Source organism: Budorcas taxicolor, chromosome 18 (genome assembly GCF_023091745.1).
Source record: "Budorcas taxicolor isolate Tak-1 chromosome 18, Takin1.1, whole genome shotgun sequence".
Lineage (NCBI taxonomy): Eukaryota > Metazoa > Chordata > Mammalia > Artiodactyla > Bovidae > Budorcas > Budorcas taxicolor.
Genome location: NC_068927.1, coordinates 36,468,958 through 36,484,651, shown reverse-complemented (window position 1 = coordinate 36,484,651; position 15,694 = coordinate 36,468,958). Strand labels below are relative to the sequence as shown.

General features: G+C 38.0%; 1 protein-coding gene across 1 annotated transcript in view; it reads right to left on the bottom strand.

Moving 5' to 3' along the window:
• LRRC36 (leucine rich repeat containing 36) overlaps positions 1-15,672 on the bottom strand; it is a 56,572-nt gene extending 40,900 nt beyond the window's left edge. Inside the window, exons 1-4 of the mRNA XM_052656502.1 lie at positions 15,603-15,672; positions 5,526-5,653; positions 2,279-2,471; positions 1,407-1,503 (exon numbers count right to left, since the gene is read on the bottom strand). Coding sequence (XP_052512462.1) covers positions 1,407-1,503; positions 2,279-2,471; positions 5,526-5,653; positions 15,603-15,672 — 488 coding nt within the window. The remainder of the gene's footprint in view (positions 1-1,406; positions 1,504-2,278; positions 2,472-5,525; positions 5,654-15,602) is intronic.
• Between the last annotated feature and the right edge of the window lie 22 nt (positions 15,673-15,694).

The window sequence follows — 15,694 nt, the reverse complement described above, 5'->3', positions numbered from 1 at the left end:
ATAGCCAAAAATAAACAAATATTTTTTTTAAATAGGGAACTTAAAAAAATAGAGAAATAAGGCTGCTCTCTGAGGGTTACATTACAAAACATATAATGGATGAGAACAGAGACAGGCAGAGTCACCAGAAAAGAGCAGGATCCCAGGCCAACAGGCATGGACTTCACTTAATCATCATTCAGCAAACTATTTCTTTGCACCACTCATGGGCCAGACATTGTTCTAGGCACTAGGGATACTGCAGTAAACAAGACAAGCAAGGTCTTTGTTCTCATGGAGTTTATATTCTAGTGGAGGGGAAAGATAATAAAGAAGTAAACAAAAAACATTCTGAGGAAGAATATTTAGTGTTGCATGGACATTTTCACATCTTATCAAATTAAAAATGGTATGTATAGGAAGCAAACTGCTATAAAAGAAATATATTTAATTATTAATATATATTTATATTGACTGTATTATATATAAGGTCCAATTTTGTTATAATATATAAACATGCACAGACACAATACACACACATATATAAATATACCTAAAACTAAGATGATATTTACCATAATATAATTAGTGTTTCTTTCTGGGTAGTGTGATTATAAGTGGCTAACATTGTTTTTTTCTCTACTTTCCGTATTCTCACAATAAATACAATTCTATCATCAGGAAAAAAGTACTAATAATACATCTACATATGTGTATAGGTACACAGATGTCTGAAAGGATGTATACCAAACATTACCAGTAGTTAACTTAGTAGCAAAATATAGGGTGATTTTTGACTTTTTCTCCTGTACTTCTGTGTTATTTAAATTGTTTATCATAAACTTCTATTTTTCAAAAATTATAAAACAACTTTAAAAAAATCATGAATCTGGGGGTAAAAGATATGGTTCCTTATTTTGACAGAATTTTAGTAATAAAAATGGAAAAATCTACCATTTAGATTCTTTAGAGCTTAAAGGGCCATTTACGTTTGGTTTTGTACAAAAATGCTTATCATTAACAAATTTATCTCTAATGATCCTGCCCATGGTAATGTATGTAATCCTCCTAATTCAATAGGAAAAGACCATGTACTGATTTATAACTCTACCAAGAAAGGGCTGGCAAACATTTATGGGAATAAGTAATCCCATAAAATCCCTATCTATAAACTCTGAACAATAACTTTAGAGAATGTACAATTATATCCAAAGAAGACACAATGGTTCAAGAAAGCAGAAATGTTCCACTGACGGCCAGATTTTCACCCTAGATAAATCTGAAAATTCTGCATGGATACTTTGATTTCTAATCTGAGGATTCTTACAATTTATAGAGATTTCTGCTGGATAATGAAGACAGTTAAGCAGGAATTCACTACTCTCTGTCCAGAACCAAACTAAAAAAATCTTTGGTAAAAATCTTACCTTTTTTCCATCTCTAAAAGAAAATTTTCACTGTTGCCCAACTGACTAAAATGCAGCTTGGCAGCTTTTCTCTCACTTTCTCGTACGGCTCGGTCATCTGGAGGCAAAAACCGTGGTCTGAGCATATTTCTTTTTTGGAGTAAACAGTAGTGGGTCAGAAAAGCATATTCACAGAGTAAAAACTAAAGATCAGTCTCATCTTTTGTTTGAGACGGGTCACAGAATAATGCTATTATGTTGTCATTGGAGTAAGTAGTAACTCAGGGAGACTACAGGGACACCATAGCAACAACTGTCACCTAAGTGTAACTATCACTACAGGAAAGTACAGTTTGGGCAGCAAACAATCCAAATGGCCTAATCTTAAAGGCTGAAAGTCACACCATTTCTAAAAGACTTTACTTAGCTTCCCTATAACTTTCTCAGGAGCATGTAACATAGAAGTTTATATCAATGAGAATAAAATTATAAAGAAATACAGACTAATTCATTTGAAGGAATATTTATTGTTCCTTGCCAAATAAGCCTCAAAAAGTTGCTGTATTTGTTTTCTACTGCTAATGTAGTTACAAACTTGGGGCACCTGGAAAAATAAATGTCAACTTGGAAACTTTTTGTTGGGGAGGAAGTGGTGGTGAAACCATCAACTGAAGAAAACTAAAGCTGGAAGTAACTGATAAAATCATAGATTGTCATTCAGTAAACAATAAAAGGACTTGTCATACATCCTGCCAACACAAAAGTTACATAAATATTGACTAATAAACAAATATATCCTGCCAGTGCACACTCTGGGCCAACATCCAAAAGGTTAGGAGACAGCTGGTTTAAAGTAAGATTTGGGGACAAAGAACAAGGGAGGAGGGTCTCACCCAGTTTCTCCAGAGTTTGTAGCGTATAGACAGCAAAGAGCCTATAATCTGTATCTTTCCTGACAACGGGATTGAGTCTCAAATCTAGTTCTTTGAGGAAGGATAAAGGCTGTAGGCGGGACACCTCCACTAATGAAGGAATGTTGTTATAATATAAATTCAGGTCTTGGAGTGAACATAAATACTGGATGCCCTGCAAGGAAAAGACCACATTATGAAAGTGCATGTTGGGAAGGACTAGGAATCTCACAGATAAAGGTAGAAATATAAATATTATTTTCCATCCTTAAACAGTTACCCGAGTCACCCATGACAAAGGCAGGGTTGAAATTCCCATTTAGTTGCCTGAGAATAAGAATGCTGCAGCCCATGGGCACTGGGTGTCCTATATATTAAATAATTCACTGATATCATACATTTCCTTCTTGATAAGCTCTGACATCCAAATATCTGCAGTCAGTTCTATACTTCTGTTGCCTCTCATCACATTTCCAATCTAATCCCTCCCGGTAGTAGCCAACCCAAGTCACTTTTGCACTTCTCTCACCCTTGCTACAAGCACTCTCCTGACCCCAAAAGCCCTCAAGAGGGAGGGAGGCAAAAGAGAGATGGTTCTAAGGAAAGGGTATGGAAAAAAATTAAGTGTGTATGTATTTTGTTGTTGTTCTGTCACTAAGTCGTGTCCGACTCATTGTGACCCTATGGACTGCAGCACGCCAGGCTCCTCTGTGCTTCACTATCTCCCAGAGTTTGCTCAGATTCATATCCATTGAGTTGGTGATGCTATCTAACCATCTCATCCTCTGCTGCCCCCTTCTCCTTTTGCCTTCAATCCTTCCCAGCATCAGGGTCTTTTCCAATGAGTCAGCTTATCACATCAGGTGGTCAAAGTATTCCATGTATATGTTCTTATATTAATATCTCAAGACCTCACTTTTAGGATGAAAGGACTACATGGCAAAACCAAACAATGCAATCTCCAAGTTTTCCCTCCTGGACCAATCTGGAGCCCCCCTTTTTCCCTTCAGAGTTACTGCCACCACACGAGCTCCCCATCTTCTAATCAGTTAATTCCTCTTGGTAGAAATGCTCTTCCTTCTTCTGTTCTCTCTCTGTGGACTTAGCAACCCCACCCCTTCCACTTCTCTAGCAACAGTGCCATCAGAACTGGGACACTTGAGAGGAAAAGCCACAGTTTTTCTCCTTTACTAAAACCTACTATTGAAACTAATTGCTTAATTTTCATGTATTTAGCTGGTTAGGTACTTTGGCCCAACACTAAGTTTCAGGACAATATTTCAAAACATGTACATATATGTATAGTCACACACCTTTAATATTAAAAACACTTACCATAAAAGGAACTCTGTCATTGAGAGTTATTTCAGAAAGGTAAAATTATTTTCCATCACCTATTTATAAAATAATGTTTATCTTCTTTTCTCATTTAAAATTAACCTTTTTTAGTTGCAGGAAGTTTAGAAAACTCAAGGATATATTCAAAACATTTCTAAGTTGAACCCTGCCTACAGTTCGACGCATTTCTTTCTGGCTATTTTCAGTTCCACTAACTTCCACATTGTGAAAGGATCAATGGTTAGGAATATTTATCAATGCTTTTGGCATCACTCTCAGGGTAGCATACCATTAGGGCTGTCTTTAAATGTATCTAATATCCCAGCTCAAGTAATCTTTTAATGTCTCAGTATAATAGTCAAGGAAACGATTCCAATCCTCCTCTCACGTTTCCCCATTGGCATAAATTCATGTATTTTCAATGCTACACTAGAAATAAACACAAAACATTTCCCCCTTGAAAAAATTAAGCAAAATGATTCAGAGCTGCTAGAGATGAATACCTGCAGATAAATCACCGAAGTAAAAAAAAAAAATCTAGAAAACTGGCATTTACTAAGTGCTTTTTATATGCCAAACACTACCAGGAGTCTTATATATGTAATTTTTGATTAGTTGTGCTAATTGATTAATCTTTACAACAGTTTTTCAGGTAATTTACAGAAGTAGAAAGAATAGGAGTGCAAAAGCAAATGACAGCAATGTTCATTCAATCTTTTTAGTCTGAAAAAACAAACAGATAAAAATACATATGAGAAGAGGAGGCCTAAATAACTCTGTATTAATACTTTCTGATATAGGTGAGCCAGATACAAAGGGCTATTATAGAAGATTCTAAAGACCTAGTTTAACTTGGAATTTCTGCTTTTAGAACCCTAGCTGGAAATTTGATCTAGCTTGGATTTCTTCTTTCAGGGCCCTTAGTTTTAGATCTTGAGATTTGTGTTGTTGAACAAGTTTCCCCTAAGAAATGGAAAACTAGCAGAATAATCCAGATCAGTAACCAATCTTGGACAGCATCTGTAAGTCTTGCACCTTCAGTCTTGCAAAGAAGGGCTTTATCAAGAGAGACTTGTAGCTGGGCAAAAAGGGAATAGTGGAAGAAATACTATTTGGGGGTCTACACAAAGAAAAGAAATTTTCCATTTCTGTGTGTGAGGGTGTTTATGTTTGCAGAGCTCTTGCTTTGTTTGCTAATCCTCACACTTTCTGCTTAAGCACCTACTTTCCTGAAATGTCGTCTGCTCCACCAGCTCCTGGCCTGGAAGTTTTTCTTTGTTTTCAAGACCATCATTTTCTCCCCATCCTGGAAAAAACTCACAATAGCAATCTAGGCCAGTGTTTCTCCATATATGTTCCATGCATCAACATCATCAGAATCCCTTGGGAATGTCCTGGACCCACTGCATATTAACTCAGACTCTCTCTCTCAGAATAGGGACTAAGACTCTGTATTTTTATTAATATTTTATTTATTTATTATATTTTATTGTTTATTTTGCCATGCCACACGGCTTGTGGGATCTTAGTTCCCCAACCAGGGATCAAACCTGTACCTTCAGCAGTGAAAACATGAGTCCTAATCACTAGACTGCCAGACAATCTCCAAGAATCTGTACTTTTAACAGTGTTCCTCATAAATTTTAACACACATTAAGAATCATAACTATTGCCCTAGGCAGTGACAGTTTTCTTTCAGTATAAAAGAAAATTTTCCCCACTATCTTATAATTTAAAATGTCAAACGTAAAGCAAAATTGAAAGAATTTTATGGTGAATAACAAAATTTAGTTTGGAAACATTTAAAAGGATATTCCCCAAGCTGATATTCTTTTATTTTTTTCCCATCAAAAAAACAAAAAACTGTCTGATCATAAAACACAGAACTTACCTTCAAGCTAGTGATCAAATTTCTTGATAAATCTAAGGATCGGAGACTTTTAAAATTTCTAAAGGCATCACCGATGGAATGGATTTTTCCAGCATAAGATCCCTGCAATGAAAGAGACTCCACCAGTTCTGAAAAGAGATCATCAGTAGATATATTATGATCTCTGCTTGGAAAAAGAGCAGAGTTGTTGAAAACAGGCCTTCCTTTCTCCCATATCTCATCTGTGAAAGGTCCTACATTTAAGGCTCATAAGAAGAACAGATCTTCCTTTTAAGATTAGCAATATGCTCTAATGCAGTGACATCAAGACTTGGTTTTACAGAAACCTTGAGTTTCTTTAATTACCCTGAATGATGTAGTAAAAATCTCCCAAAGTTCTCAAAACAAACAACAAATTCAGCAATCCCACTGCTAGGATTTAGCCCTATAGATAGTACAGCATTTTGCCAGGACATATGATATAGACCAGAAGGATGTCAATTTCAGGAAAGTTTCAGGATAGTGTAAGAAAGAAAGAGAGGGAAGGAGGGAGGGAAGAAGAAAGGGAGAGAAGGAGAAAGGAAAAGGAGAAAAAGAAAACTGTCAAAGGGCTCATCAGTAGAAGAGCAGAACTAGATGGACTAAGCAGCAGTGCATTGAACAATGTACTAGATCTGTGACCTTGTAAAAGTCACTTAACTTCTCTGTGCATCCATTTCCTCATGTGAAAAATGGAGATTACAACATTACTTACCTCATAAGATGCTGTAAGGATTTAATGACTATATGTATTGTGTATTTACATATATAGTTGTTGCTGTTGTTTGTCATGTTCAACTCTTTGCGACCCCATGGACTGTAGCCCACCAGGCTCCTCTGTCCATGGGATTTCTTAGGCAAGAATACTGGTATGGGTTGCCATTTCCTTCTCCAGGGAATCTTCCCAACCCAGGGATTGAATCCACATCTCCTTCATTGGCAGGTGAGTTCTATACTGCTGAGCCACCAGGAAAGCCCATAAACATATACACATACATATGCATGTGTGTGTATGTAAGAGAGAGAGAGAGAGAGAGAGAATACAAAACTCAGTGTCTGACACATGGTGCTATATATATGCTAATTATTATTCTATAGTCATTTAAAAGAAAGAGGTAGATTTGTTGATGTTTATATGGAAAGATCTCAAAGACACTGAGGAAAAAGTGTGACTTTGTGTCTGTATATGTATGACTGTGTTTTAAAGAATATATGTGTGTGTATATATATATACATACATACATGTATGTCAAACTAGACTTCTGATAGCACTGAAAAGAGGAGAATCTCAAAAGCCAATAGGAACTCACTGGCAAGTGTGGTGGGCCAAAATGAGAACAGGAACAGAAACTGGAAGGAGGTTCTGCAGAATCCCATTTGCAGGTGACTGCCAAGGAACTGCACCGAAATAAGTTCTTAAGATACTGGAGCAGTCTAGGCCCTATAAACTATAAAAACATGAAACAAGATCCTTTTCAAGATAAGACTCATCCCTGAGAGAAATAACTGGAACAGAATCCACATTGAATGGAATACAGACAATAGGTTCAAAAGAAGGAGAAGGTCTAGATACAAGTCCGGGAGGGAAGCAGAGACTGCAGATCTCAGGAAGCTTAAAGCCCTATTTTAAGTTCTTTGTGAACACAACAGAAGAGGGAGCTCCAAACCCTGAAACTAGAAAAGTTATTCTGGCCCAGCTAGAAGTATAGAAAACTTAACGCACTTTAACAAAGAGACACAGGAAAGGTTTATAGTCAAATTGTATATGAGGTTATTAAAACAAAAAACAAAAAACAGAATAGCATCGCTAAAGAATGAAAGCACTCCAAAAAGATACATCCACAAAACAAATGAAACTTTTAACTTGGTATTTCAAAACAAATTTCAAAAGCTAAAAGATGTCATAACAGTGTAGCAGTTCTCAAAACATCGTCCCTAGACCCCTGGAGGTCCCTGAGACATTTACAGGGGTCCACAAAATCAAAACTATTAAAAAAAATTATTTTCATAATAATATTAAAACATTAACAACTCTTTTTACTGTGCTGATATTTGCACGTATGGTATAGAAGCAAAAACTACTGAGGCCTTAGGATGACTTGAGGCAGTGGCATCAAACTTTACTCTTAGTCATAATATTGTATTCTTCACCATTATACGCATGCAGTTATAAAAAAGAGCCACTTTTTCTTAAGAATGCCCTTGAAAAAGCAGTAAAAATGGTTAATTTTAGCAAATCTTGACCCTTGAGTATGTCTTTCTTATATTGTGTTCCTAAACGGGAGGTATGCATGAAGTATTTCTGCTGCATACTGAAGTATGGTGGATGCTTAGCAGGAAAACACTTCTGTGGGTTTTGAGATGCCAGCTTAACTAGCCATTTTTTTGGTGGGGAGGTAACTATTGTTACTATAAAATTCTGACACACTTGAATGGCTGTGAGACATTTTCTGAAAAATAAAGAAAGTGAGACTATCACTTCAGTCAAAACAAGTAATAGTAACTGTTGTCAATTATTAACATATAAGCTTCCAAGCCAAAATTAGAATTTTGATAAACTTGTATTTGCCACCATAAACTTGACAGATTTCAAAACCTAAAGCTCTCTCTAGTGAAATCTGTGATGATATTAACAAATATGATTTTTTAATGTTATATAATGAAATTTGTCAATATTTGGAAGATCTACATAAGTCAGTGAGTTAATACCTTTCAAATGATGGATGCATGATGTTGATGTACCAATGGATTTTAATATAACAGAGTACAAAAAGTTCAATGATATGGTTTTAGATTTCAGATACAACTAATCTTTAAGAAACTACCACTTGCTCAGTTTTCGTGTCATACCAAAGAAGAAAATTCACTGAAAAGGCTATTTAAATACTTCTTCCTTCCAGGAGGGCTCCCCTGGTGGCCCAGTGGTTAAAATCCATCTTGCAGTGCAGGAGACACCAATTGGATCCCTAGTCTGAAAGATCCCACATGGCACAGGGCAACTAAAGCTGTGCACCACAACAACTGAGCCTGTGCTTTAGAGCCCACCAACCATGACTACTGAGTCTGTGCAGCAACTACTGAAGCCGTGCACTCTAGAGTTTGTGCTCCACAAGAGAAGTCACTGCAACGAGAAGCCCGCAAACTGCAACTGAAGAGCAGCCTCCATTCCCTGCAAGTAGAGAAAGCCTATGCACAGCAGTGAAGAGCTGACATACCCTAAATAAATATTCCCCCCTTTTCCAACTATATATCTCTATAAGGTATGACTTCATATATATATATATTTCAATCAAACAACATATTTAACACAGAAGAAGATATGAGAATATGGATGTCTTCAATTAAGACATTAAAAAGATATTATATATGTTAACATGTAATGGGTATGTTACGGTTATCTTTCAATGAATTACAAATAAATATTTTAAAATTTTCTGTTTCAACAATAATAATCCACATTAACCAAAGCTCTTTGAATAATATTTAAGTAAGAGTGTAATGGAATCCTGATACCAAAAATTTTGAGAATTGTTAAAAAATGTAAATTAGACTGAGTGGCTTATAAACAACAATTATTTCTCACAGTTCTGGAGACTGGAAGTACAAGGTCAGGGTGTTGGCATAATCAGGTTCTGGTGAAAGCCTTCTTCCAGGTTCCAGACTGCCTACTTCTCCATGTGTTCTCACATGGAAGAAGGCAAGGGAGCATTCTCTTTGATCTCCATTATAAAGTCATTAATCTCTTTTATGAGGGCTTCCCTGGTGGCTCAGATGGTAAAGAATCTGCCCACAATGCGGGAGACCTGGGTTCAATTCCTGCATCAGGACAAGCCCCTGGAGAAGGGAATGGCAAACCACTCCATTATTCTTGCCTGGAAAATTCCATGGACAGAGGAGCCCAGTGGGTTACAGTCCATGGAGTTGCAAAGGGTTGGACACAACTGAGCGACTAACACTTTCTTTCACTTTCAAGACCTAATCACCTCCCAGAGGCCACACCTCTTACTACCATCATATTAGGCCTTAGAATTTCAATATATGAATAGTTTGAGGGGAGACACAAATATTCAGACTAGAGCATGAGGGCAATAGGAACTCTCATTCACTGCTGCTGCTGCTGCAGCTGCTGCTAAGTCACTTCAGTCGTGTCTGACTCTGTGCGACCCCATAGATGGCAGCCCACCAGGCTCCCCCATCCCTGGGATTCTCTAGGCAAGAATACTGGAGTGGGTTGCCATTTCCTTCTCCAATCATTCACTGCTAGTGAAATGCAAAGGAATAGCCACTTGAAAAGATAATTTGGCAGTTTTTTACAAAGGTAAAGACGGCATGCTGCAGTGCTGCAGTCCATGGTGTCACAGAAGACAAGACTGAGCGACAACTGAACTGAAACACAGCTTTTACTGTAAGACCTAGCAATTATAGCTCCTTGGTATTTACTCAAGTAAGTTGAAAATTTATGTCCCCACAGAAACCTGAATGTAAATGTTTATGGCAGCTTTATTCATAATTACCACAACTCAGAAGCAACCAAGATATCCTTCAATAAGTAAATGAATAAATAAAACTATGGTACATTCATATAGTAGAATATTACCCAGCAATAAAATCACCTATGGACTAAGCCATGGAAAGACATGGAGTACCCTTAAATACACATTACTAAATGAAAGAAGTCAGGTTGAAAACATTCTGCATAATATTCTGAAAAAGGTAACACTAAAAATATCAGTGATATACAGTATGATGACTAGTTGCTAATACTGCATTGCATATTTGAAAGTTGCTAAGAGTAGATCTTAAAAAGCTGTCATTCTAAGAAAAGAAAATTTTTGTTACTATGTAAAATGATGTTACATAGACTTATTGGTGTGATCATTTTGCAATGTATACAAACATCAACCATTATGTTGTACACCTGAAACTAAGTTAATATTATATGTCAATTATACATAAGTGAAAAGATTTTTTTTTAATTTTTAAAGAATCAGTGGTTCCCAGGGAATATATACTGTATGATTACAACTACATGACATTCTGAAAAAGGCAACAGGATAAAGGTCAGTGGTTTCCAGAGGTTCACTGGTGGGGGAGAGATGAACAGGTGGAACACTGAGGATTCTTAGGGCAGTGAAACTGTTCTGTTGATACTGTAATGGTGTACACATGACTATATATTTGTCAAAACACACAGAACTGTACAACACAAAGAGTGAATCCTAATGTAGACTATAGATCTTAGTTAATAATAATATATTATTATTGGTTCAATAACCATAACAAATGTACTGCGTAAATGCAAGATATTAATAATAGGAAAACTGGAAGGGGATATAGAGAAGGTGTGATGAAGGAAGAGTATATGGGAACTCTGTACTTTCTGCTCAGTTTTTCTGTAAACCTAAAACTGTTTTAAAATTAAAGTCTATTAATAATAAATAATTTTTTAAAGGAATTGAGTACACTTTGTGCTAAAATATGGACAAACCTTAATAATAACATGCTCAGTGAAAGAAGCTAGACACAAAGGCCACATATTGTATGATTCCATTTATATGAAATATATAGAACAAACAAATCCATGGAGACAGAAAGCAGATTTGTGGTTGCCTGGGACCACTTATTGCCAGGAGCTGGAAATAAGGACTGACTGATTAAAGAATATGAGGTTTCCTTTTAGGCTCTGGAACTAGTGGTGATGGTTATACAATGCACTAAGTGATACTGAAATGCATACTTTAAATTTTACAGGATGTGAATTATATCTCAAAAAAAAAAAATACCAACTTTGAGGGCACCATATTGGTAGCTCTGTAGTATGCAATGACCAGTATCCAATGACCTAATACAATGAGAATCTTGTTACCATGGGGCAAAAGCTAAGGTCAGTTATGATTTCATTCACTGCCCTGCTGCATTTCACATGCCTTTCACTGTATTTTATTTCAAAAAGCAGACATTTTAACATTTTTAAAGGGAACTAGAATTATCAATCAAGTGATAAACTGCCACTTGGATAGATGTTCTTTGATGATTCATATGAAGTACAGGTCTTGGGCTTTCCTGGTGGCTCAGATGGTAAAGAATCCACCTGCAATTCAGGAGACCTGGGTTCTGTCCCTGGGTCAGGAAGATTCCCTGGAGAAGGGAATGGTTACCCACTCTAGTATTCTTGCCTGGAGAATTCCAAGGACAGAGGAGCCTGGTGGACTACAGTCCATGGGGTCACAAAGAGTCAAACATGACTTAGTGACTAACACACACAGGTCTTAAGAGATTATGCACTCAGTTTCAACAGTTATAGAGTGAAGACAAATAGGCTGTAGAACAAATCAAACGCACGTTATAGATCTCAAGAACAACAGAATGATCTTCCAATTTTACTCCATGGGATATAATAACTCCAATGGGCAAAAACATGTTTTATTGATGAAAACAACAAGTAATTCCTTTATAGAAAACCATTTATATAGTTCACTTACAAACTGCATTAATAATAAAGTTTATTTATAATAGTGATGAAAGAGTTTCAAATAAATAAAACAAATAAAAAAGGCCTCAGGAATCTACATGAAAGATCTCCCACTACTAAATTCAGGACAAACTCAGCATCAATTATAACAACTGCAAGGGACTGGAACTCATCAAAATATTTAAATTCGTAAGTTTATAATATTAACAAAACAATGCTACAACTAGTGAAGCTCACACACCTAGAGCCCAAGCTCCACAACAAAAGAAGCCACCATAATGAGAAGCCCAGGCACTGCAACTAGAGAATAGACCCTGCTCACTGCAACTAGAAAAACCCAGTGCACAGCAATGAAGATCTAGCAGAGTCAAAAATAAAAGAAATTATTGTTTAAAAGAAATTACTGTTAAATATTTTTAGGTTTTATATGTGATTTTTAAAAGAGTTTCAATCTTTTGAAGATAAATACTAAAATATTCATGGGTTAAGTCATTTGACTAGGACTTGTTTCAGACTAGACAGTGCACAGAGCTTTCCTGGTGGTCTACTGGTTGAGAATCCACCTGCCAATGCAGGGGACACGGATTCCATCCCTGGTCCTGGAAGAGTCCACATGCCTTGTGGCAACTAAACCCATGTGCCACAACTACTGAAGCCTGTGCTCCTAGAGCCCATGCTCTGCAACAAGAGAAGCCACCATAATCAGGAGCCCTTGCATCACAACTAAAGAGGAACCTACACTTTCTGCAACTACAGAAAGCCCACAAGCAGCATCAAAGACTCAACACAGTCAAAAATAAAGAAATAAATAAATCTTAAAAAAAATAGTTCAGGGGACTGAAGGTAGATAGATGATAGGCAGGGTATAGATGAGAGAAGATTGGCCATGAACTGATGATAACTATTGATATTAGGTTGATTGCAATTCACTATTCTGTCATCTTACTCTTGGATATATTTGTCAATTGCCATAATAAAAAATTATAAAGTAAGTACAAATGCTCATATATGTAGAGAATATGTAGAGAGAGCTATCCAAAATATTAGTAACAGTGATCACTGTTAGGAAGGAAAACTGGGGCAGGGCCAAGGAGGGGGGGTTGGGGCTCAAGACTTACTTTTCATAGTACAGTTATTATAGTACCCATATAATAAGTTAATTAATGGAATTATTTTTAGGAACCAAAAAGTATATAATTGCATATTTTATCTTCCTTCCTAGTAATTATCATCAGCCTGCAAATATGCTCTAGTGTATCATGTCTTTAAAAACTTGTTCTTAATTCCCCTTCATATCCTCTAGCTAATATTCCACTTATGCATTATCCTTTATAGCCAAATTTCTTGGCAAAAGTTTTTATCCTCTCTATTTCTTTACCTTCACATATTATACCCTTTTCATCCCAACCTGCCTGGCTTGCTTCCTCCCTTCTCTTCCCTAGTTAGTTACCAATGAATTCCATGTTGCCAAATCTAACAGACACTTCTCTGCATTAGGTTGCTCAGCCTGTCAATAGTATTAGACACTTCTGACCACTCCCTCCTTGATACAGTGGTTGTGGTTTAGTCACTAAGTCCTGTCCAACTGTTGTGATCCCATAGACTGCAGCCCACAGATTCCTCTGGTGGTTTAGTTGCTAAGTCTTGCAACGCCATGGACTGTAGTCTGCTAGGCTCCTCTGTCCATGGGATTTTCCAGGCAAGAATATTGAAGCGGGTTGCCATTTTCTTCCCCAGGGGATCTTCCAGACCCAGGTATCGAACCCCAGTCTCCTGTGCTGCAGGCAGTCTCCGGCACTGCAGGTGGGTCCTTTACTGACTGAGCCACCAGGGAACTACTTGATACAGTGAAAGTGAAAGTGAAGTCGTTCAGTCGTGTCTGACTCTTTGGGACCCTATGGACTGTAGCCTACCAGGCTCCTCCAACCATGGATTCTCCAGGCAAGAATACTGGAGTGGGTTGCCGTTTACCCTTTATTAAATTCCAAAACATCACTTTCCTTCTCCCCTATTTAAGCTTTAAACATTGAAATGTCCTAGGGCTGAGTCTTAAGCCTTCTATTGTCTATCTACATTATCCAGCCCCATGGCTTTAAACACCATTTATGGGACTTCCCTGGCGGTCCCCTGGTTAAAAAAAGGAATATGTTTGTAAAAGCAATGGAAAAGGCATAGAAGGAGGGAGAGGGAAGAATATTTTTTTACTTTAGAGACTTTTGTATTGTTTGAATGGTCAGAATGAGCAAAATTAATTTTGTTATTCACATTTAATAAAAACAAAGAAGCCCCGCCCCCCAAAAAAATCCTGCCACATATTATTATTCTAGCTGGATAATGGAAGGCATATGTGTCCCCCCAATTAAATTGAATAAATTTTTTAAAACAAAGGAGAGGAAGAAAGAAAGAAAGGTACACCAGTATGTCAAGCCAAAGAAGCTTTTCAAATTAGGGGAGCACAAAGTGGTTTGGAAAAGAAAAACCTGAAATATCTACATCAATCTATTGATATGCACACCAAACCATCATGTAGTGTTTGTTACCAGCATATACTAATTTTGATAAATTTTAAATAAATTTAAATAAAATAAAACCAAATTATTGCATAGTCCCCCAATAAAAAGTACTAGAGAAAGCAAGAAAGGCAACTTTTTGTTGTGGTTAGAGGACAGGCTCTGGAATCAGAGTCTGGATTAATAAACCATCGCTGCATTACTTAGGGCTGTGCGACTTGGGGCATGAGTCTAAACCTAATTTTCCTCAACCGTTAAATAAAGCGGGGTGGGGACAAAATTGAATCAGGAACGCTGATAACTTTTCCAACATTTCTACTCCATAAAAACTTAGAAAAGCAAGCTGCGTGAATCAGACCCTGGGTCAAAGGTGGGGTCAGCAGTCACTCCGCCAGGTTCAGCTCTGGGACGGAGCGATCTAAACGCTTCGATCTATCAGCTACTATTCCTTTTACCTCAGGCCCCTTTCTGAGTCTCATGAGGCGACACATACAGATGGATCAAGGAAATGGCCAAGTTCTAGAGAAGAAGACTGGACGAAGAGAGGGCTGGCTCATCAAGAAACATCCTTTCCTATTTCATCCTAATCAAGCAAGTTAGGGTGGAAGTTTCCGGAACTGCCAAAATCAACCTTTCGTGTCTCCTCCAAAAGCACCCCAACTTCGAACGGCCATTCTCACAGCTCTTCCCTTCTCCCACTAGTAGCCCCTCTTGGGGCTCAGTTTCCTCCCACTTAGTCCAGTTCTCTGTTCCTGGCCTCAGAGTCCGCTAACCTCGTTTCTCCTCCTCCCTTTTAGATTCTGCTCCCCTCCCTCAATTTCTTGCCCTCTGCCCCAGACTCGCCGGTAACTGCAGTTCCTTCACGGCTACCTCAGCGTAATCCCTCCTCAGCCTCAGGGGCCGCTCCTCTAACTTAGGGGGAACCTCTACCTCAGGGAGCGCTTCTCTACCTCAGAGACCGCTCCTCTGCCGCCGTTCCCGTATGACTACCTCAGGTTCCTCTGCCTCGCCCTCAGTTTGCTCCCCTCAGCTTCGAACCCCATGCTCCCGACCCAGACCCTCCCAGCCGGGCCCTACCGGGCTGCTCCAGGGTCAGCGCCCCCAGGCGGCGGATGCCCTCCTCGTCCAGCTCCCACTGCTCCGCCATCCCTGCTCGCCGGCCCCGCGGC